Source organism: Cydia pomonella, chromosome 4 (genome assembly GCF_033807575.1).
Source record: "Cydia pomonella isolate Wapato2018A chromosome 4, ilCydPomo1, whole genome shotgun sequence".
NCBI lineage: Eukaryota > Metazoa > Arthropoda > Insecta > Lepidoptera > Tortricidae > Cydia > Cydia pomonella.
Window position 1 is genome coordinate 25,158,108 of NC_084706.1, and position 24,039 is coordinate 25,182,146.

At 40.8% G+C, this 24,039-nt stretch overlaps 4 protein-coding genes across 5 annotated transcripts in view; 3 read left to right on the plus strand and 1 right to left on the minus strand.

The window, feature by feature from the left end:
- The first annotated feature begins 3,605 nt into the window (after nt 1-3,605).
- Nucleotides 3,606-11,626, plus strand: LOC133517503 (histone-lysine N-methyltransferase PRDM7-like). Its single transcript, XM_061850837.1, has 6 exons — nt 3,606-3,708; nt 5,487-5,596; nt 6,488-6,633; nt 9,499-9,614; nt 11,311-11,514; nt 11,586-11,626. Exons 1-6 carry the CDS (start codon nt 3,606-3,608, stop codon nt 11,624-11,626), a joined length of 720 nt encoding a protein of 239 aa, XP_061706821.1.
- On the plus strand, nt 11,488-12,903 carry LOC133517327 (zinc finger protein 239-like). Its single transcript, XM_061850591.1, has one exon. It carries the CDS (start codon nt 11,634-11,636, stop codon nt 12,591-12,593), a length of 960 nt encoding a protein of 319 aa, XP_061706575.1. The 5' UTR covers nt 11,488-11,633; the 3' UTR covers nt 12,594-12,903.
- Nucleotides 12,904-14,949: 2,046 nt separating this feature from the next.
- LOC133517328 (uncharacterized) overlaps nt 14,950-24,039 on the minus strand; it is a 41,927-nt gene continuing 32,837 nt past the window's right edge. For both annotated transcript variants that reach the window (XM_061850592.1, XM_061850593.1), the window contains exons 17-18: nt 19,638-19,837; nt 14,950-18,137 (exon numbers count right to left, since the gene is read on the minus strand). In XM_061850592.1, the coding sequence (XP_061706576.1) occupies nt 17,918-18,137; nt 19,638-19,837 (420 nt within the window). In that variant the 3' untranslated portion in view covers nt 14,950-17,917. The remainder of the gene's footprint in view (nt 18,138-19,637; nt 19,838-24,039) is intronic.
- Nucleotides 21,114-22,704, plus strand: LOC133517329 (uncharacterized). Its single transcript, XM_061850594.1, has 2 exons — nt 21,114-22,224; nt 22,611-22,704. Exons 1-2 carry the CDS (start codon nt 21,262-21,264, stop codon nt 22,614-22,616), a joined length of 969 nt encoding a protein of 322 aa, XP_061706578.1. The 5' UTR covers nt 21,114-21,261; the 3' UTR covers nt 22,617-22,704.

Below are 24,039 nucleotides of genomic sequence, written 5' to 3' on the forward strand. Positions count from 1 at the left end.
CTCATACTTAGCCGGTAATTATTAGTATAAAATCGCTTGTCATTTGTTGTTGTTGCACGATTTGTAGAAGCTTTTAGTGAGAAAGTTTGAAACTTTTCAGTACAGTTTGGACCCATTAAAAAAGTTAGCGGGAAAAAGTGGAAAGTGGCGGGAATCGTTCATTTTGATCGGGCACATGGTTAAAACCAAGTTCTTTTCTCTTTTAACTGCGCTGAACCAGGTCGAATGTGGAGTTGAAAAAATAATCGAACTCAGCAACTAATCGAACAAAGGTAATTACGTTAAACTTACTAGCAATCAACCGATTTTTCACAATTGAATCGTACATCGTACGTAACCTAACGAACATTGCTCATCCTACACTTAGTTTTTTGTATTTTTACCATTTGATTTGATGTATCTTTACACTAGGTTACATCTAACGTAATTGTGTTGTATTAGAATTGTATTTCTAAGGTTTTCTGGAATGTAACGAATAAATGATTCAGCGAGAAACTTCTTCTAAATAGCTGATTTCTACTTTTTCCATGTTGTTCTAGAAGATGAGCCGTTTCAATCTGAGAAAGCGGGCTCGTGTATGTTACTACGAGCCAGAGGAGCCACCCTTCGATGAGTTCATTTGTAAGTAAATGACGTGATAATGTTGTATTAATATAACTGTGGCCCTAGTGAAAAAGGGTACAAGTCTCTGGCAGCGCAGGTGTAAAGGGGTGTAAGTTCCACGTAACACTTATGCCCTTATACACCTAAACTGCCAGAGACTTGTACCCTTTTTCACTAGGGCCACAATTAAGTATTGTAATACATAGCGTCTAGCCCTCCATACAAGGAAAATTGGCAATCAAATTTGAAACAATGGTATTAGAAAATAAAGTTGAATTTGTTTTGTTATAAAATCGAACGAAATAAAACAAAAGCAACTATGTTCCATTTAATTATTTTAAATTTAATTGGAGGTAATTTGTACTAATATTAAAACAATGAACCCCAAGAGGCTAGGACAAAACGTGTTTTATCTCAGTTTATTTCATCTACTGGCTGGTAACGAAATACAATGTTTGTATTTTTTTTTGTATTTAGTTAACAATGTTCAAGATGTATGTTATAGGCTAAGATATATATTTACATTATTAACTTCATGAAAAACTTGTTTACCAATAGTAACAAACTTTTAAGTCAAAAAAATTAGGTTTTTGTTGTTTTGAAATGTTAAGGATACAAAGCAAGACCTCTTATTAGGTATCTCGGTTATGGGGTTCCATTATGAGGAATCTACTAGGTATCTAACTAATAATGTCATAGGCTTGTGCCAGCAGCCGGATACACCGGATATATTGTTACAGATTGCTCTGAGTGCCGGGACTATGTGTATGAGTACTGCTCAATACATGGACCATTACTTGTTATACCCGATGACAAGGTAAGTTCTTTGTAAAACATGTATTAGATCTTAAGCCTGGGTATAATTTGTGATGATTTTTGGACAAGTGAATATTCAACTTGAATGTTAAGCATATAAAAAATTAACAAAATTAAAGTATGCTTGCTGTAAACATTGCTAGATATGGTATACAATACATATATAGTTGGTCAAACCAATTTGTCAGTAAATAAGAACAATAAAAACTATACTCATCCTTTTCTTTTGGATGCTAGTACTAGTGTAAGACAAAGATAGTATGACTCCCTCTGTCTATGTTTGAAATGAGATAGCCCTTTGACAAACTATAGGTATATTATGTCTAGGATTAACTAATTTGACATTGATAAAGTACAGTCTGTGCTTTTTGTATATTCACTTTTAATTTATTATTATTTTTGTGTTTAGTGTAACTATGATGCTACAGAATGTAAATGTACATACTTTTATTGACTATACCTAGGTACATAATCGATCTAAACTAAAATGATTGGCTTATGTGTATTACAGGACAAGTGCTACAATAACTTTGCTGTATTAAAAATATAGATGTTTTCTATGATCATGATGAAATAAATTTGTGTAATGGAAGGTACATTTTAAGGCTTTACATAAAATTGATCATAAAAAAGAATTGAAGCTGATTTTCAGTTAAAATAATAGAAACACCCTATTTGTATCTGGGAGGATCAGAAATTGTAATAAATGAAATGTATAGTTTTATATGAAAAATAGCTCTATTGCAAATAGTTTACAATCAAATAATTTGTAGAGATAATGTAGTACCTCCAGAGTAAGTGCTGATTCAGGTTGGATTTCTTAATTGACACACTGGGGGCTGCTACCTGATTCTACTGATACTCCGAAATTTCCTTAGGAGAGCTTTAAACCGAATAGGAAAAAATGGTGTAAAAAAGCATATGAAAATTTTGTCTTGAACTATTAATCAAATAAAAAATGTGAAAATTATTATTCCTAGTGTTGCATGTTACTGTGTAAGTCCCTGATATTTGCCTCAATGGTATTTCTATAGAGAGTGGATCATTTTGGGTTATTCCCACTAGTTACCACCAAATTGTTGCCAGTAGTAACTACTGGGTTTTTTTTTTTTTCACACCTTTTACCATACTGGTAACTAATGGTTACCACCAAACCGAGTTGGTGGTAACTAGTGGGAATAACCCATCATTTTAAGTACTTAGGCCAGTGGTGGGCAAACTTTCTTTATGGGGGGCCAGAAACTTTAAGAAGTTTCAAATAAGGGCGCCGGGTCCGCGCGTGTTCGCGGGTCATATACTAATTATTTTGAACGACCATCGGCGAGCTGGATAAAATCCTTCCGCGGGCTAGAACTGACCCGCGGGCCGTACTTGCCCCACCACTGACTTAGGCCATGTGATCGCGACCGCCCTTAAGGGTGGCATGGACATAGAAAGGAAACGAAGGGCCCTGTCGGTCCGGGCGAATATAATAGCTGGCAGCAGATTTGCAAGGTGTTCCAAAGAGGTGGCAGCTACATTGTTTAAGGCGTTTTTCACTTCCCTCATACTTGCAATGTGTGGGCGTAGTATACGCAACGGGCATTATGCAAGGGCGTAACGAGCTTGTGAACTAGGGGGGGGGGGGGGGGGGGGAATAGGTGATATCGCTGGAGCCCTGGGGGGGGCAAGGGCCACAGAGGGACATACATTGTATGTAAAATTTGGGCACCTACCCCCCCCCCTGCCTTTACTTGCCTACGCCCATGGGCATATGGGCAGCGCAATACGCAAAAACATGACATAATTCTAGGGATTGACAGGGTACTTAAGCTGTGTTGGCGCCATCTGTAAAATAGGTAGGTACTTCGACGGGCCAACTCCATTGTACCTACATATTATTTTTCCTCTTCAATGTCGGAGTCGTACTAACAATGAATTATTAATCTCCATGTTTATAGAATGTAATGATTAGTCTCCATGTAATGTATGTTTTTCCTACTGCTTTATCCGCCCTGCATTGCATACGTTTTGGATGACTGAATAGGAGCATGAGAAGCATGATCTACAATTGTGTTATCTGATTTGGGTATTACGGAATAATTATAAACTCGCATTTGACCGAATTTGTTTCACATAAAACTGTTGCCGAAGCTAGGAATGTTGCTTGATATTGGCTAGTTACTACTACACGGTACTCCGTGTGCATGTGCCAGGTGCCCGCCGTGACGGGGCTCCCCGCGTTCGTGCCGCGCGCGGCGCTCACTGTCCCAAGAATCTTCCTGCATCTTGCCTACTCGAACATCCCAGGTTTCTAGATAGATGAAGATTAGATTCCTTTAGCAGTTGGTATGGAGTAGTTAGAGATGTATTCCAACTTTCTCACGTTTCAGTTGATATACATACTTGAGTAGGTAAAGTAGGTAGGTACTTAATATAGTACATACATAAGTATTGTTGTTACGTACGTATTGATACTATTGATCAATAACCCCGTGGGTCTGGCCGACAAAAGTGGTAGACCGCGGGCCAGGAGCATATATCGTCAGTCATCGCCTCCCGGCTGATACTTTGCCAGATGATACTTAATTTAGATGCTATCATGAATTAAAAATAGTCAGCCGGTTGTATCGTGGTCGAAAGATCGTCAGTTGATGACATGAACATGTAAAAAATACGCGCCTTACCACTTTATGTCCGCAAAGTATGCGTAATGTGTAAATTGCGTAATTCGTTTATTTGAAACGCCTGATGGAATGCTACATACAAAGTCTCATGATTTTGTTATTAATATCATAAAAAGGTAAAGCGCTTATTTTTTACCCACGACGGAACGGAGATGGTATATGCGTTTGGGGTGAGAGGATGTTTGTGCAAACCAATGTTGCCATTTTTCTCAAAAACTACTATTACATATTTACGCGACCAGCTGCAGCTGCAGCGGACGTTCTTACCACCGCGATACAATCGGCAGACGATTTTTTAATTAACAATAGCATCTGAACTATCATCTGACAAAGTATCAAACGGGAGACGATGAGTAAATTTTTTCTACGTGTTTCGGTGGCTGCCGTTCCTCAACCCACCAACGGAGCAGCAGCTGACGTCCACGAGGGTTAATTATACATAGCCGTTAACCACTTTACGAGTTTTCGCCCGGGAGGCGATTGGTCATGGAAATTGTTCCTGGCTCGCGGTCTGAAACGAAGAGAAGAATATAGTTTAAACAGCATGCCAGTTCCCAGTTCTCAGCGTATATATCCACTGAATTTACGTCGATTTCGTGTGCTGTAGGATTTTTTGCCGCCCAGGACCAAATAGAAATAGATAGAACATGTAGATTTTCAGCCTCATATTATAGGTACCTCAAGTTTATCAAAAGCAGATTCCATGAATGTCGCAGAGTCGATGCGGGGAAGGCCGGCATTAGGTACTTTATTCAAAATAAAGTTTGACTGGATAAAACTAAGGTATTATAAGAGTCTAGGATGAACGCAGTGAACCATTTGCATGCATTTTGCGGAACCACGTTGCACTCGTTGAAGTTCTAAACACGACTAAAGTTGATTGTTGAGTACTACTCAATGAGTAGTGTTCGCCCTATAGCGATATCTACTGGAAAGCAATAGATTTAGGATGAATAACTGCTATACTAACCGAGTTGTAACTTGTAAGTGGCGTAGGTACGTATATAAACATACGAGTGAGTAGACGGACTTGCCTGATAGACGGTCTTCGCCGCATTGACAATATTAACCTATTTTATTACAAAGTAAATATTGAAAATGCAATTCGCATAGCATGCAATTATTTTGAAACTTTAGTAGATAGGTACCCTATCTTTTGTAGATATTAAATTTATAAGGGTACACTCAGCAGCAAAAGTCACTCAGAAAATGAAATGTTAAGAATGATCTGCGTCTACTTTTCCTGTCTTGACAAACGCTATAGCTTAGCTTTTAGGTAAGTACGTACTTTTGCTGCAAACTGTACTATGTAGACACGATATTTATTTAGTAAAGTATTCTGTCGATAATATATATATTATGAAACTCCAAGAATGCCAATATTTACTCGTTGTATGACAGGGGCGGGTATAGGCGTTTTTAGCACGCTGACGTTGCCCAGCGGCGTGCGTTTCGGGCCCTACCGAGGTCGCCGTCTCAAGACCGCTCTCGACTCGGGCTACGAATGGCAGGTCAGTTTTCACTAACACTATTTATTCTACATTTACTATAATTAAGCTGGAAGAATATCTCAAGCAAAACGTTGACCTACATGGAAATCAAAATACCTATTAATTGAACTATCGTACAAATGTATGCACTAGCAGGTATGTGCTATGTACCAGCTGCCACCACTGAAGACGTTAGTACAGTCGCCATCACATATATTAGAGCAGCCGAGGCGCTCAAAAATATCGGAACACACACTAACGCCTTAATAATAGAGGCGTATTCAGATATTTGTGGCCACCTTGGCCGCTCCGATATATATCCGAGCGAGCTACTGCAGAGTGCTGTAATGCACTCCACTGTACCCAAATCAATAGGCACTATAATAGACACACAAACGTTCCAACCTACAGGCATTTGTAAATTATAGATCTTAGTCTTTGTCTTAGTAAGTTTTGTGAACCTCATCATGGGAGAAAGTAATGCTCACAGCCTCCGTTTGTTGGGCCACCTTGAGAGAATGGATGAAGATCTGAACGTGAAAAGAGCGTACATGGGTCGCCTAGCAGGAGAACGTCCTATGGGACGCCTCACGTATCGCTGGAGCGACATGGTGGAGGCGGATCTGCGCGAACTTCGCGTCGACAATTGCTGAAAGTGGCGCTGTCTTGTGTCGGATGCAATGTCTCAATTTGGGTCGCTGAGCCAACGGAGTAAAGTATAGTCTTTGTCCAAAATGACATTCCTTGGTCGAGAACATTGATAAAATCCAAACCATTCCATCTTTTTCTGAACTGCCATTGTCTAAGACAAACTCAATGTATCTCAGGAGTTTCTCACCTCCGCACCTATTGTATTACATTTCTATACCTGCGCCATCGATACATGTTGTATTGAAATGTATTGTTTTGTAGATCTACGACCGCAACAACAAGCCGTGCCACGTGGTGGACGCGAGCGACGCCAACAACTCCAACTGGATGCGATACGTCAACTGCGCGCGGCGCTACTCCGAGCAGAACCTGGTCGCCTTCCAGTACCAGGGCGAGCTCTACTACAGGCGAGGGCTCTAAATATTACATTTTTAGGAAAACAGTAAGAATAGTTAACAAAAAAACGACTTTACAAAACTCTCAAACAGTTGTAGAAACAATTTGTTTTTTTTTAAAGGACCCGTGGAGGATATATGTAGTATGCCAAAAAATCACAAATAATTCGTAGTATAACCATTTGCGAGGGTATTACCGTATTTCTTGAGATATTTTAATATTTTGTTCTATACATTTAAAAAAAAAAATCACTACTCTACCTACTATTTTCAACTCAAATCGTCTGAAACTTATAACTTAGCATAAACACACTGAGCAAAACCCTAAAAAGTTGACTTTGGTCTTTGTGCTTTTCCCATAGAAACAATTAATGATTTTAAAAAAATCCGTACCCGTAACGGATATATGTAGTATGCCAAAAATCACAAATAATTCGTAGTATAGGGACCGTGCGCGTTGGAGGGTCTGCCATCTTGTAGTCTGAATCGGAACCATAAACAGGCACATTTACACGTCAAGTGTTTTCTTGTGCATAGTAGGTTCTGCCATCTTGTGGGCTACATCGGAACAATAAACATCACATTTACGCTTCGCGCCAAAAATCTGACAGCTCCTGTGCTGCCTCCTACAGTTCATGCACGTTCCCTATAACCACCTGCGAGGATATTACAGTTTGTTCTGCGGTTCTTGAGTAATAATGATTTCTTGTTCCTGCTCCATACATTTTTTTTAAACCTTTTCAACGCCAAAGACCACTAAAACGGTCATCGTCTGTCGTGCCCGCGACGTCAATGACCATTAAAAAGGCTATGGCGGACGTTGTCAAAGCGACTTTCCTATTGTCAGTTAAGCTTCATATTCGCTCTTCACCAGTTAACTTTTTGGCGTCCATGGCATTTCTTGACACGTGTGGAAAAGCGTTGAAAAGGTTAAATTCGTAACTCGACATTTTTCATTCCAAGTCGTCTAAAATTCATAGGTTACTATAACAATGCTGGGCAAAATCTATTTCAATCAAAAAAACATAAAAATAACAACTTCGGTTTCTATCTCAATGAGAGCCCACAGTGCGCCGACGCACAAAGCGTTCCTACCCACAAACATTTTTCATTAAATTATAGTCCTTCAGTCAAAAAAATGGTCTTTCGTATCGATGACATTCAACCAATTGGAACGTTTGTTCATAACTGCGTCCAGAAAGATCCCAACGAATTGAAAACGTCTGCCTTTTTAAAGTCGGTTAATAAAACGATATTGCTACGGCGTATGTCTTCACATTTTTTAATAATTATTTGTTTTACAAGGGGTCCAAGTTGTTGTTTAACCGCTCGTGCTAATATTGATACCCGAAAGACAAGCAACGCAAGCGAAAGACTTCAAAATTGTACCACGAGCCTAGCGAGTGGTTCGAGAAGTGGAATCTTGAGCGTTGTGTTTCAAGGCACGACGGTTAAACAAACTTTGCCTCCAAGTATAACACATGATTTTTCATCACACCGACACGAGGAAAATACTATGAAATACCAAAAAAAACAAACCAAATCAAATCCAAATGAACGTAATAAAAGAAATTATCATTTAAAGTAAATTCTACCAGCTAACATAAGGACACAACTCAAAATTTGCATCTGATTACTTTGTCCCACATGTGGACAAAATGCAACTTCCTCGTTCGTTTCTGAAACGTTCGTCCGCCATTTTGTAATTTCTTGGCAGGTGAGGCATCGAAGGCACAGACCTATTCGGCATTCAGCCACGATTGAAAATAATGTAAAAATATTTTAAACGGCTGTTAAATTTATCAAATTAAATAATTTTAAACATTAACAAAAATATTAAATTCAGTATTTTAAAAGTATAACTCATTTTTGCTACTTGGTTTGTATGAATAAGTGACATTTAAATTTAAAAAAAGCTATAACTCCCTAGGGAGCTATAGCTGTTTTTCACAATCCATAACTCCCGCGGGAACAAAATATGCCTTTGTCCTTCAGCACACCTGCATGAAATAGATCTTTTTCGAGCAAGTGTGATGAAAATGTTATTAGTACATACCTAACTATAGAAGACGGGAAACGAAGAGTTGCAGGCCAAGTAGATATAGACGGCCGAGCGTAGCGAGGTCGGTAGGGATACGCGGCCGGCAACCCCGTTTCTCGCCGAGATTTGTATCGTGCTTTTCTCAAACTTGCAATGAAATAATTAAAAAAAAATAGGATGATGATGATGATTGTTATTATTACTTTCGGGTTATTAGAAGGGGAACGAAAATTTGATTATTTTTGTTCCCCTTTGCATCCCCGAAATAATATTTAACAAACACAAAAAAAGAAAAAGAAAAAAAAAAAGACAAAAAAAGAAAAAAAACAATGGCAGAATTTTGCTTATAGGTTTTTAAGGTTGAATGCCAAGACGTGCCATAATTTGACGTTTAAAAACAAAAGAAGGTTGCCTCACAGGCCTAGGTGTGTAAGGCTGTATGAAATTGCTTTACATATCATGCCACCTGATATGTAGTATTTCCGGGCCTAATTTGAAGTAAGTAATTTTTTTTTAGTATTTAGAAACCAAACAGTCGTATAAACATATCAACAATGCAATACTAACGATGTACCACAACAAAAGGAAAATACAACAAAAAGACCTAGAGGTTCATAAATTATAAATTATGTTAACTGAAATAAATATAGTTATATAGCTAATGCAAATTTTTGAATCCGATAGAAAAAATAACTGATACCTGTATTGTTTAACTATATTTTTTAGACTAGCCAGCGAATTTTGAAAACAATCTACTTCGAATAGATGTTTATTATAGTAACTAGGAACTCGTCATGTCAACATTTCATTACATGTTTGAGAAAAATCCTTTCCAGGACGGTGAAGATCGTGCCGCGCTTCACGGAGCTGCTGGTGTTCTACGGCGGCGAGTTCGCCGGCCGGCTCGGCCTCGACCTGCGCCGCTACAGCTGGCCCTGCGCCTGCCCGCGCTGTGAGCCACTAACGACGCTTATAAACGATGCTTGACTTCACGAGTTAAATTTTGACAGTAAAAAAAAGCTCGAAATTCAAGTATTTGTATGGGAGATCTATTTTTGCCGACTTTTCTACTGACAAAGCTGCTTTGCCAGAGTATAAAATACATTTTAGACTTTCTAGAGAGTATTTGTATACTATAATTTAAACGTAATGATTGAATTAATTAGTTGAGTTGATGATAATTACAATACTAACTGGAACTTAGACGATTAAATAAGATAAAAACTTTTTTACAAAAAAAGGTAAACCGACTTCAAAAAGGATAAAATAAAATATTATCCTTTTTTATGATTTTTTTAATACTACGTCGGTGGCAAACAAGCATACAGCCCGCCTGATGGTAAGCAGTCTCCGTAGCCTATGTACGCCTGCAACTCCAGAGGAGTTACATGCGCGTTTCCGATCCTAAAGCCCCCCCCCCCCCCCCCTCTCATTGAGCTCTGGCAACCTTACTCACCGGCAGGAACACAACACTATAAGTAGGGTTTTCTGTAAGGTGGAGGTACTTCCCCAGTTGGGCTCTGCTCTAGATCTGGAATGACATCCACTGGCTGTGCCCTACCACCAAACCTTCAACCACCATTCCCCGACCCCTCAACCCCAGACCATTTACTCCTAATCCTAACCCCCAAGTCCTCAACTTCCATCCCCCGACCACTCATCTCCTCCCCCTCCCCCCCCCGATTCCTCAACTCCTAACCCCTCAGTCCCCGACCCACCAACTCACCGCCCCTCAACCCCCCAACCTCTGATCTCCGTCTACCTTCACGTCCACACCACCGTCTACCTCACACACCTACCCCTTATCTGTCTTATTTCCAATACTACCTACATCAAAAATCATAATACACCCAATCATAAGAGGTAAGTTATATGCATCTCGCTCGTACTGGCAATCTATTAGTGCGAGCGAGATGTATAGAAAGTAAGTTACGAACACGTCAGCTAATATGTAGAGTCAAACTCGTGGTAAGGTTACAGTTGCACTACATCAAATTGGTAGTTTTCGAGATGAGTTGCTTAAGAATACAGTCAAATCACCATACATGTGCCTTATAAAATTGTGAGGAGCTCCCTCAATTCCTCATGGATTCTATCATCAGATCAGAACCAAGAATGTTATGGGACTACCTTGGAGGTAACTGCTTTCAAACAAAATAAGAATGACTGAAATCGGACCACGGGTGTCGGAGTAATCGGCGACATAATACATTTAAAAATATCATCGTCATCAGATCCACTTCATCAAATTGATAGTTTTTGAGAGAAAATGCTCGATTTGCTTAAGAAAACACCCAAATCACCATACACGTGCCTTTAAAAAACGAGTGATTCCCTCAATTTCTCATGGATCCCATCATCAGATCAGAACCAAATTAAAATGGGACCAACTTGAAGATATCTCCTTTCAAATAAAAAAAGAATTACTCAAATCGGATCACGGGTGTCGAAGTAATTGGTAAACATATATATATAAAAAATAGCCTCCACCGAATACAGAACCTCCTCCTTCTATGAAATTGAAGTCGGTTAAAAATACCGGATCAAATTCAAACCGTCGTAAGTCATACTAACATTAAGCTAATTTAATAAAATGCCTACATTCAATAGGACAACAAAATCTAACAACTGATGTGTTTTCCTTTCAGGTCAACCTCGACTTAGTGCCACAAACGCGGCGAAAACCAACAAAGGAAAAACTCAGAATGAAGAGAAGAAAGAAACAGATCTTAAAGAAAATATTAATTCAAGACAAGCTCTACTAGCCACCCAAAAAGAACCAAAAACAAACAAAACCAAATCGCAAAACAAACAGATGAAAAAAACAGAGATTAAAGATGATGTTAATTCAGGTAAAACTCTAACTGGGACGAAAAAAGAATCAGCGAATATAAATAAACGTAAACTGCAAATTGAATCTAAGACGAAAAATCTTCAAGACCTTTCTTCATCATCTCAAGCTGAGTTGCCAATGAACATGGATGAACAAGAAATTCCTCCTACAAAGGCTGTTGATAGATCCTCAAACAAAACGATCTCGAATGTGAATTGCTACAAATGTGACCAGTGTGGCAAAACATTTTGTGTAAAATCAGACTTAGAGAAACACCTACAATCTCACATTGCATTGAAAGAGGCTAACAGCCTAAGCTCAAGGAAGGAGTTCACGTGTAAAAAATGCAGTAGCCCATTTGATACTCGACTGCTTCTACTGGAGCATGGGAAGAGTCGGCATGGTGTGAAGTACTTCACTTGTTCTGAATGCGAGTATGCAACTAGTATGAAAGGAAATTTACAGACACATTTGAGAATTCATAGTGGCGAGCGGCCATTCAAATGTGGGCAGTGTAGCGCAGCCTTTGCCAGAATGGGTGATTTACGAACGCATGAAAGAATACACACTGGAGATAAACCATTCAAATGTGGACAGTGTAGCGCAGCCTTTGCTAGAATGGGTGTTTTACAAACGCATGAAAGAATACACACTGGAGATAAACCATACAAATGTGAGCAATGTAATGCCGCCTTTGCCCAAAGCTGTCATTTAAAAAGTCACACGAGAACACACACTGGAGATAAACCATACAAATGTGAGCAATGTAATACCGCCTTTGCCCAAAGCAGTGATTTACAAAAACACACGAGAGTACACACTGGAGATAAACCATACAAATGTGAGCAATGTAATGCCGCCTTTGCCCGAAGCAGTAATTTAAAAAGTCACACGAAAACACACACAGGTGACAGACCTTTCGAGTGTAACATCTGTGACTACAAGGCTGCTCAGTCAGCTACTCTAAAGAATCATCTAATGGCGCGGCACTCGGGCCAAAAGCCGTACGGCTGCGACTCGTGCTCGTACAGAGGTGCTACTAAGTATCTTTTAAATAGCCACATGAAAACCCACCGGAAGCTAGTTTCGTTGCTGTAATTTAGTATACTCACAATAATATAACTACTATTGTTTTACACATATTTTGTTTACTAAGGTTTTAATTGTTGTTATGTCCATTACATTTTCATTGTAAGGTTATTAGTGCGTAATAAAAAACAAAGATAATTATCTCAGTACAGTTGGCGACTGTCAAAGGTTTTTAAAGATGGCGCCAGCATAGGTTGCCCCTGTTTCTAATTAATGTCTACGAAACTTGATTTAAGCGTACAACTTACGGGATATAACATCCTAAAAAAATAACAATAATTTGAGACTATTGGTACGGCACACAGAGAACCTTATATTAGGACCATCTGTAAAAAGGTTCGACCACATTTATACAGGGTGGGCAAATAAGAAGTATATACCCTGCCTGTAGAGCCGATGGTCCTGCATTCGAATCCCGATAATGGCATTTATTTGCGTGATGAACTCAGATATATGTTCCTGAGTCATGGATATTTTCTTATTTAGGTATTTTTAAATTATATATATATCGTTGTCTGAGTACCCACAACACAAGCCTTCTTGGCTTACCGGGGGACTTAGTCAATTTATGTAAAAATGTCCCTATAATATTATTTATTCGGGTCGGCAAATACATGCGGAACATACTGTCTGACATATGTACACAGCAGGAAAATTGCCGTTATCGCAATTTCAGCAAATTTGTGTCGGATGGGCGTTTTTAACTGTTTAATTTTCATTTCATCACCTTGTTACGATAGACACGTTAGATAGATAGCCCCACAGAAACAAGTCATATTTAGGGAATTTGGGTGCTAATCTCTACTCACTGTTTCTCGAAATTAATCGAGCAAACGTGTTTTAAACATTTGAGAAAAAATTACTTGCTGCTAGGTAGACATTTGGCAGAAATTATCTTCCGTATACAATTGCCGACCCTGTAAATATATTTATGAAAAAATATTTAATACATTTTGCACTTAATATAATTAAAATTTAAAAACAAAAAACAAAGTGTATAACTCTTATTTACCTATTTATCGTAAACTTGTATTGAGATGGCAACTTTTAGAACTCCAAAACAATGGGTATTTGTTGTTTTCTAACATGCCGTGTAAACTTTACTTGTATAACTGAATTAATTTATTGTAAAACAAACATAAAAATATAACTACAGAAATACTAAAATAACTAAAATAATCTATATACACATATTTTACATGTAAACATTGGGGGTGAACTCGGTGCCGGAGGGTACGGTGCACAGAAAAAAAAGGGTGCCCAGTAGGCTGGTAGCGTTGCCGTCCTGTATAGCGATGCCAATTCGCTGGGCAAGGAAGAAAACAGCCCTCTGGTTACCCGTGACATCAATGACATACTTCGCTAGCTCCCTAAATTGTATTACTTTTCATATGTTTTATTAAACGAAAATAATGCATCTATCGATTGTTAAGGAAGCGATCTTTGTAAATTAACTCACCAGTAAAGGTTTTAGACGCCAGTCCGCCATAAGTCTGCTTTACATTGCCTTATCCTAGTATTAAGGTCCAAGAATTGTATTTTAAAACGCTATTACTGCGATGACGCATAAATCAGTTAGGCATACATACGCGTTAACATACCGGTTTTTATTATAGTCTTTAGGTATTTCAATAAAAGTAAACAAAATCTACCCTCAAATGGCTCCTTAAGCTAGTTGAGGGTAGAAACATTACATGATCAAACAATGTAGGTTAAAGTCAGGTCGTTCAGTGACAGATCCAGGTGGTTTTGTATTTGATTGGTTAACCAATAAATGTTGTAACTACCCGAACCAGTACAAATAGTTTGTTTACTTTTATTTAAATACCTAAAGATACAGAGTATAGTACCTAATTATAAAAGAAAATATGTTTACGTTTTGTTTTATTCATTTTGATGTTTATAAAATAATCTGAAATAGATATCACACACTAATGAAAGTGACCAAGTCCACCGGTGGGAATCGAACCGCGTCTTCAGCTTACGCGGCTAACGTCCTAACCACTAGACCACTCGGCCACGGCGATACCCGTCCCAAATTCTCTGGTGTATGCTATCTTTGAAAAGGCGCCTTTGACCAACTCTTAAGGGCGAGCAGGAAACGCAAATAATAATAAAATAAATTAATTTGATTTGGATTTTATGTTACTACTTTTCTTCGCAAAATAACTAGTTTAACACAGACATGTTTTAAAATAAAAACATTGTTTAAGTTAAGTACATAAACATGTCAAAAAAGTGATTGTTATATTTAGCTCCATTTTATTTCTTTTTAAAAAAAAATTTTCTTACATTTTATAAACTTTTTTGTCACTTGTGCCTAGTTTATAAAAATTCCTTTGTTAAAATAAAAAGAAAACACGAATTGGTTTTGTTGTTCATTTATTTTCTTCATAAAAAATGTGGTAAATACTACAATACTCAGGATATTATTCAACTAGACATTCTAAATGATTTTACATCAAAATGTTTTTTTTTTTTTTTTGTAGGAACTTGTACCTCTTACCTATAGTATTTTACACATATCTTGGGTATGGTGACAGCTGTCATCTCCATACAATTTATAACCTCATAAAGATAAAGAGCTATTTGAAAAATACTATAGAACTTTTCCTAGCCAAAACGAGCGCTTGACAATATGAAACACCGACATTCCTGCGGCTGTAGTACCGTCGCATTTTTATCACTTGTCACTATGCCTGTCACTTTAATCATGTGTCGAAAGATGGCAGTAAATTTACTGTGGCTACAAAATTCTCTTTGACAATCCACCTCTATTCCAAATTCTTCGACTTAAAATTCATGGTTTGTAGTAACGTTTCCCTGGCTACAAAGTTTTCTTTGACTGCCACCTCTATTTCAAATTCTGTTTGATTATTATTAAGTAGCAATGCATGTATATTTGTGTTTGTATGTGTGTGTGTGTGTGTGTGTGCAGTTGAAGTACCTATCGATGATATAACAGTTATGTCGGTATTTTTGACAAACCCTCATCTTTGCTACAAAAACTTCTAGGTATAATTATTACATTACATATATTGTATTCTTTATTCAATATAGCTTAATTATATCACCTGCACCGAGGTGTATTCCTTGTCCCCCCCCCACGTCACCCACGTGACCGCCGCCATACACGAGGCGGGGACAGATTGGATTGATTCATAGCACAAAATAAAAAATAAACAGAAGGTCCATTCTCGTTGTTCTTGAAAATACATACCTAAACTTGCCCGACTCACTAGGGTTGCTTCTGTATTAATTTCGAATTTTAAAAAGGAGTAGGTAATATAAGTTTACAGACATACATACATCGATTCGTTTATACGTACATCTTATTATGTTTACATTCCTTAGAGACTGCATTTTGACGTACATTACAGTAGGTACCTACGTAGCGGCGGGGACGTCAAGTGAGCAACGCGCGCACAGCCCGACTAAGCTCTGCCCGAGAGTGCTCGAGAACGCCTGTAAATGTAACGTCTGTGTGCGTATATGTAGCCTATTTGTGTACCTATTCTCATCTGTGCCCGGTGAGGACAAATAGGAATACGCCTGCACTAGTGTATGTCTTTACCTATTTTAAGAAGAGGTAACTGCTACAAATTACGAAAATTACAAATATATTAATAGAAAAGAGTGCTGGAATAACAAATTTCAATGAAAAAAAAATAGTGCCTCGGACTTTGACTGCTGAAATAATTGCGGCATACGGCGCCATGTTCTGTGACGAGACTGTCAAACGTCAACTTTCGACAACCAGCATTACCGCATAATTATGGATGGTAGAGAAAGGATGACCAACGACCATCTCTTATGGCAGAACTGAGGGCCTACCGCGAACCACGTTCGACGATTTGCCTTCCTGTCACACTTATGTACGAATTTACAAGTGCGACAGAGAGGCAACACGTTGAACGTGGTTTGCGGTAGGCCCTCTGTTGCAAAAGTGACCAGCTTTCCTATCAGTTAAACATCGTGTTACCATGGTTACACATGTGTAAAACCGGTGAAACCCATGGTGGGTTTCACCGGTTAACCCATGACCCGGGTCAGTAGGATGATGCAAGTGGTCCTAAGCCATTTAAGGGCTTTTTTTCTGGGAAGTGGTGGACGGGTCCCTACTGGACGCAATTCGCGCGTCGCTCCGATGTTTGAGCGAGACATCACTATATGCGCGTATTATAGCGACAGCCCGCCCGCACGCACATCGGGGCGACGTGCCAATCGCATCCAGTGTATAGTTGTGCCGTTCTCGAGAATGGCGCAACTATAATCCAGAATGATAACCGCCATAGATTTCTCTTAGCCTCACTGATAATAATTTTGATTACAACGAATTCAAACTCCGACTAAAATTTACGATTTTTTTGTACAGGTACTGCTACGGCCTGGCCCCCAAAAGACACACTAGGGAGCCTACTGCGAAAACTGAAATTCGCAAATTGCGGGGATCTTTCATTTTTACTCGCACTAAGACGTGATTAAGAGTACCAGAGAAAAATGCCCGCAATTGACGAACTTATATTTTCGCGGTTATAGCCCTGTTCTTTTCCAGAAGCCCTAACGCGAAAGTTTTGTCATCTGTCTCTATTACTCGTATATGCAAGAGCGATAGAGAAGCAGATAACGAAATTTCTTTTGCGCGGCCGGCGCTCTAGTGTGGCATTCAAACTTACGAATATCTTATTGATATGTTTTTAACCTGCTCAAGCGGGACGTACGAACATGTGACGTCAAAAGAAATCCAAAATTCGAAACAGCCTCTTGGTGGCCATTGCCAGTGCAAATGTGTGTGCAATTACATCCACACTTCATCAGGCCTGATATCAGACCCGATTTCGGGCCCGAGAAAGAGTTTTTTCCGTTTCACCAAATATCAGCACATTGTTTACAATATTTGAAATTAAAAAAAAATGGTTCATTGCACATCATCTTAAGAATAATAGGGGATAAGTCTCAATGTCCGCTAATGCTACACTATGCGGGACTACATTCCCTTATGGGCTCCATACAGTGTTAACTGAAAAGGTTAAGTAAGTAGGTTTAGGTATAATTTTTAGGCTTAGGTACTAACCCTTTGGAAACTGTTTTTAGTGACAAAATGTATGTGTCACAGTTACATGAAATAAATGATTTCAAATTCAAAATTGAACATTTTTGGCAATTAGAAATAAAGTATATTTTACATTTCAAATATTGTTAACGATGCGCTCTGATATTCCGTGAAACGGAAAACAATTATCACGCCCGAAATCGCGACTGATTTTGGGCCCGATATCGAGAAGTGTGGATGTAATCGGCACTTATCTTTTTTTCGACCTAACAAACACGAATCAAACATTCGACATAAAGTTCCGATACGTGTTCTCGTGCGAGAGGAGAGAGCGGGCAGGTGCGTCGAGCGCCGGCAGCGGGTCGATGGACTCCCTGGAGCAGCGGCTGAGGCGCAGGTCGTGCACCACCAGCGGGAAGGGGCGCCGGCACGGCGGCGGCGACGGCGGGCCCGCGGCGTCCGCCGACTGGCGCCGGCTGCCGCGGTAGCTCGGGTATAACCTGGCGTGAGGCCGATAGATAGAATACTCTTTATTGCCACACCTCAGTAAAAAGTTACAGCTTAATGAAAAACAATTGATTAAAGCAAAGATAATACATTGATTAAGATGCGTACATGCCAAAACAAATTCGTGCTTCCAATTTGATAGGTAAACGAGATGGCGCTGTACTGTTCCATACATTTTGCGATAACTCTGATTGTCAAAAGTTGACGTTTGACAATTCAGTGACCACAAAGCATATGGCTAAGTGCAGCGCCATCTGTTTTGAATGTCAAACTAAAGGGCACGTTTTTCTTACACTTCACTCTCTATTACAATCAATTCTCTTTGATTAAAGATAGAGGCAGACATCAGGCGGTCTTACTGCTAAAGAGCGATCTCTTCCAGACAACCTTAGGTATGAACGATGTGTAGCGGATCGTTTTTACATACGGGAACACCGCTGTCTTTGAAGCATATTTAAGTCTGGTATAACTTGGAGTTAAAGTACATGATAAATGAATACGACCGGATCGATCCACGAATAGAATAGAATAGAATAAAACTTTATTTTTTATAATTAAAGTTACAGAGTTATGGCCTGCCAAGCGCCAGCAGTATTATTTTACATATATGTCTTAGGTATCAAAAAGATCTAATGGTAAAGTAAATGGGGCTCAGTTCAGGCATGAACTGGCTCACGCTAAAGCTATGTATACATTTAAATGACAGGGATACGAGGTGGGGCCATTTGCTTGGAGAGTGGTTTTCCTCTTTCTTGTTTACACACATAGTCAATTTCACCAGTACGCAGACCAGGTAACATAGGATTATGGTGGTTCGGCTTATTATATCTGTGCCCGGGTTGCGTAAGACCCGGAATTGGCTGATCCCTTAACTTACGGAGCATGTCTTCATGGAGGTCTCTAGCACGTATGTACCATGGGTCTTCATCAAGCATCTCCCAAATGATTTCTGAACTCGTGTTACGCGGAAAATTAGCAGCTGTTTTCAATGCCATTCGGTATTGTCTCTCTAATTCAGTCAACCACGATCCACGAACGGAGCAGCAGCTGACATTTCGCTTAACCACTTGACAAGTTATCGCTTAGGAAGACTGGTCATCAACTCATGAAGTTGCCGAGTCACGGACCTAATATGGACTGGGACCTCGAAAATATACAAATAGTAGCCTCGATTTGCCCCTTGCACAAGGACGACTTTATTTATAGACTGGAGTAGTCCCCATTTTCCACTGTCAATTCAGGGAGGAAAATGAGGACTACGTTATTTATACGGAGAAGCCATCATCCACTATCCTCTTTATATCTGCGCGTAGGGCCACCCCACACTTGCGTCTCCCGAGCTGCTCGACACAACGTCGGAGCAACTGTGCAGCGACACCATTTTTCATAGCGCTGACTAGACGCCGAAGCTCAAAACACGTTAGTGTGGGGTCTCTCTTAATTTGACGGGCAACTGTACTCGACTGCTCGTATACGAGCTGTCCTCTCCTCACCTGTGCCTGGCGTCGCACGCGCAGTGCACGGAGCCGGCGGCGGCCTGGCGGCGCTCGTGGCGCGAGCACACGCGCGGCACGTCGGGCTCCGGCGACACCACCGTCACGAAGCGCTGCCCCGGCGGCGACGGCGCGGGCGCGCTGTTGCGGCGCGACGAGCGCGACAACGACGCGTAGGTTGGGGCGTTAATTCGGTCCACCTGAAACACAAATAACCATTCCAACTACTAAGTGTAACGGCCGGATCCGAAGAATGAGATGGTTTCGATAAGTTCTCATTTAGATATCGTTTGTATGTGGTATAATTGACAGAATCAGCTCGATTCGGGCAACCAATGTCACTTTGACATTAGAAATATCGTAGATAGATCTTATCGGGATCACAGCGGAATCGAAATAAACGTCAATTTTGACATGTCGTTTAGTTATCGATCTTTTCAAGATCTTAAACGTGTCTTAAGCATTCTTCGAACCGCGTCATAAGGCCTGAGTGGACGCTCGAAGCGGAGCGTTCAGTGGGGCGTGCAGCGTGGGATCGGGCTCACAAGTGATGTGAGCAGCGTGCACTAAGGCCGCTCCTATTCGTTTGTATTTGTTTATCATGCACGCCGCGCGCCCCGCCCCGCTGCACGCCCAACTCGAGCGTCCACTCAGGCCTTACACTAAGAGCCCACACTAGCGTCTCCCGAGCGTCGGCGTCTAGTCAACTCTGTGGCTCAGCAACGTTGGCGCAACTTCGCAGCGACACCATTTACTATAGCGCTGACAAGACGCCGACGCTCAAAGGCGCTACTGTGCAGGGTCTCTAATTGTTATTTTCCCCAACCTACACCCTCAGTTCTTTACTTAGAGAGTTTACAATGGCTACACACTACAGTCTTCAGTGATATCCTGAATAACCCTTAACAAAAAATAACCTATTTCACAAAACATTATATATGGTCTTCATCAGCAGTTCCACGTCGTTGTTTCCAGACAGAAAATGCACTGCTTTAAAAAAACCGAAATCGAGCTGATCTGACGATGGAGACAGGAGGTGGCCAAAGGAACTCTGTGATGAAACAAAGCAACCTGATTGAATATGACTAATATGAGATTTTTAGAATTGTCTCGTTGAGTATAAGTTTCCTGTGGTAAGAAAAGTACATTTACTGAAATGTTACATTTCTAAATAAATTAATGCGCTAAAGTTAAAAAAAATGTCTAACAAACATTTAACGTGACAGGCTGTCATTGACGCTAATCCATGTAAAAATAATCCGTCATAGGGACCATCATTCGACACGAGAGGTAGTTGACGGTGAGTTGGGACGGAGCTGGTATGGTGCCAAGCTTTTTTTTTATACTACGTCGGCGGCAAACAAGCATTCGGCGGCCCGTCTGATGGTAAGCGGTTAACATAGCCTACGGACATGCGCGTTGCCGACACTAACACCCCGCACCCTCGTTCTTCCTTCGTGTTGAGGTTCCTGTTATGTATGGTTACTTACATGTAGGTAGGTATATATAATCTTGTGACAGTTAGTCGGAATAAATCTGTCAACCGAACGGGCGTTTCCTTTAGCCACCAATCCCAAATTTAACATTCGCTGACGAGGGAATACATTATTTTCGTGCGAGGAAGATGGCTAAAACTGTGGGAAAAGTCGCGTGCTTCGAGATGGATGGTGGGAATTGGCAAACTTATTGTGATCGGTTGGAGATGTACTTTTTGGTGAATAAGGTGGAAGATAACCTGAAGCTGCCGACGCTAATAAGCTGTATAGGGGATACCGCGTATGAGCTGATGGTCAACCTGTGCAGCCCGAAGAAACCGTGTGATTGTGAATACGACGAAGTGATTAAAATAATGGCTAATTATTTACAACCGAAACCGTCGGTAGTCGCCGAAAGATTCAAGTTTCGTCAATGTCGACAAAGTAACGGACAATCAGTGGCTAATTTTATGGCAGAATTAAAGAAAGCATCCAGGTATTGTGATTTTGGTACTACGCTGGATGATAATATGAGAGACCAATTTGTTTGTGGCGTAAATAGTGATTTTGTTAGACAGCGATTATTTGCAGAGGAAAAACTGTCTTATAATAAGGCGGTTACGATTGCTACTACGCTGGAAGCGGCCGAGCGGGATTCACATGCAATCGGAGATAAGGATATTAGCGAGCGAAATGATGTAAAAACAGTGCATAAGATTCAACCGGTCAGTGCGGGTCGTGGTTTATGCGAGTCGTGCGGCGACCCTCATCATCGACAAACAGAGTGCAAATTTAGTCAATACGTGTGTGACGTGTGCAAAATCAAGGGGCATTTGCGTAGGATGTGCCCGCAAGTTATGCGTGGTAGCAGTCTCGGGAGACCTACGAACGGTTTTGGGGCTAATCGTCGTGGCAATGGAGGCCGCGGAGCAGCTAACCGCGGGCGGTCATGGCGCGGGGGCTGGAGCGGCCGAGGTGGTGGTGCCAGGTCCGGCTTGCATTGGGTGCAAGGTCGGGACGCGGAGGCGGACCAGGAAGACTTCTTGCAGGGCGAGCGTGGAAGGGACGGCGAAGAAGTTATGAATTTGATGTCGTTGAGTCAGTACAAGCCGGTGTGTATTCCTATTCTTGTAAATAATCAGGTTTTGACTATGGAGGTGGACACGGGATCAGCAATATCATGCATAAGTAGTACAACCTTTTATAAATATTTTGCTAACTGTACTTTGCACCCGTGTCAACTTTTACTTAAGTTTTATGACGGTTCGGGTATCCGGCCTCTAGGTTATCTTGAAGTAGACGTAGTTTACGAGAATAAAAGGAAAAACTTAGATTTGTATGTAATTAATAATGGTTGTACCAGTTTGTTAGGCCGTCAATGGCTCGCCGAGCTAGGTATAAATATACCACCTTTTAAGGTGTACAATTTTAATATAGACGATGGGTCTATTGTCAAGTCGATGGATAAGGAGGCTTTAATTTCGGACGTACTTTCCAGGAATAAGCCGTTATTCGAGGATGCGTTGGGCCGGTACACCGGGGGCAAGGCGTCGCTGTGTGTGCGCGAGGGAGCTCAGCCGATATTCTGCCGCGCGCGGCCCCTGCCATACGCGCTGCGCGCGCGCCTCGACGCCGAGCTGGACGCCATGCTAGCGGCCGGCGTCATCGAGCCCGTCGACCACTCCGACTGGGCCACTCCTCTTGTCATTGCCAGGAAAGCGGACGGCGGTATAAGGGTATGCGCGGATTATAAGATTACCTTGAATAAAGTGTTATTGGTCGATAGGTACCCGGTTCCAAAAATTGAGGACTTGTTTACAAATTTAAGCAATAATTCATATTTCACGAAGTTAGATTTATCGCATGCCTATAATCAGTATGAATTAGACGAAGCGTCAAAGTGTTATACGGTGATAAATACACACCGCGGATTATTTAAATATAATCGATTAGTGTACGGGCTCTCGTCCAGCCCGGGAATTTTCCAAAAAATGATGCAATCGGTTCTACAGGGAATTCCGAACGTACTTAATTTCCTAGATGATATATTAATTACAGGGGCGGACTTAAATGCGCATTTAAAAACAATAAATGAGGTATTTAGTAGATTAGAAAGTTGTGGGTTGAAATTAAAAAAAAGTAAATGCGTATTCCTAGCCGACAAAGTTATGTTTTTGGGGTTCAAGGTTGATAAGCAGGGCGTGAGTGTAGATCCGGAGAAGATAAAACCCATAGTAGAAATGAGTGCTCCCAAAAACGTGGCCGAACTGCGTTCGTTTTTAGGAATGGTAAATTTTTATGGTAAATTCGTTCGCAACTTGAGTTCATATTTGCATCCACTGTACCAGCTAGTAAAAAAAGGGGTACATTGGCGCTGGGGTAAGGAGGAGGAGGCAGCATTTAGACAGGTGAAGAGGTTACTAGTCAGTACGGACGTGCTGGTGCATTTTGATATTTCACAACAGTCGGTGGTTACTTGTGACGCGAGTTCGCACGGCCTCGGGGCCGTGCTAGCCCGGCGCGCGCCCGACGGTACCGAACGCGTCGTGGCATATGCCTCGCGGTCTCTAACTGCACACGAGTTGCACTACAGCCAGATTCATAAGGAGGCACTAGCAATAGTATTTGCCGTTAGTAAGTTTCACCAGTACCTTTATGGTCGTAGGTTTACGCTGCGTACAGACCACAAGCCGCTGGTTAGTATTTTTGGACCAAACAGCGGAGTGCCGGTTACCGCCGCGAGCCGCCTACAGCGTTGGGCGATAGTGCTTTCAGCTTACGATTTCGATATCGAGTACATTTCGACCGAGAAAAATACGGCGGACGCTCTGTCTAGATTAATTAAATCATACAAGGATGAAGCGGTGGAGGAGGCGGGCCAGATACCTGAACAGACTTATCTGCATTTTGCCGCAGACGCTTTATTG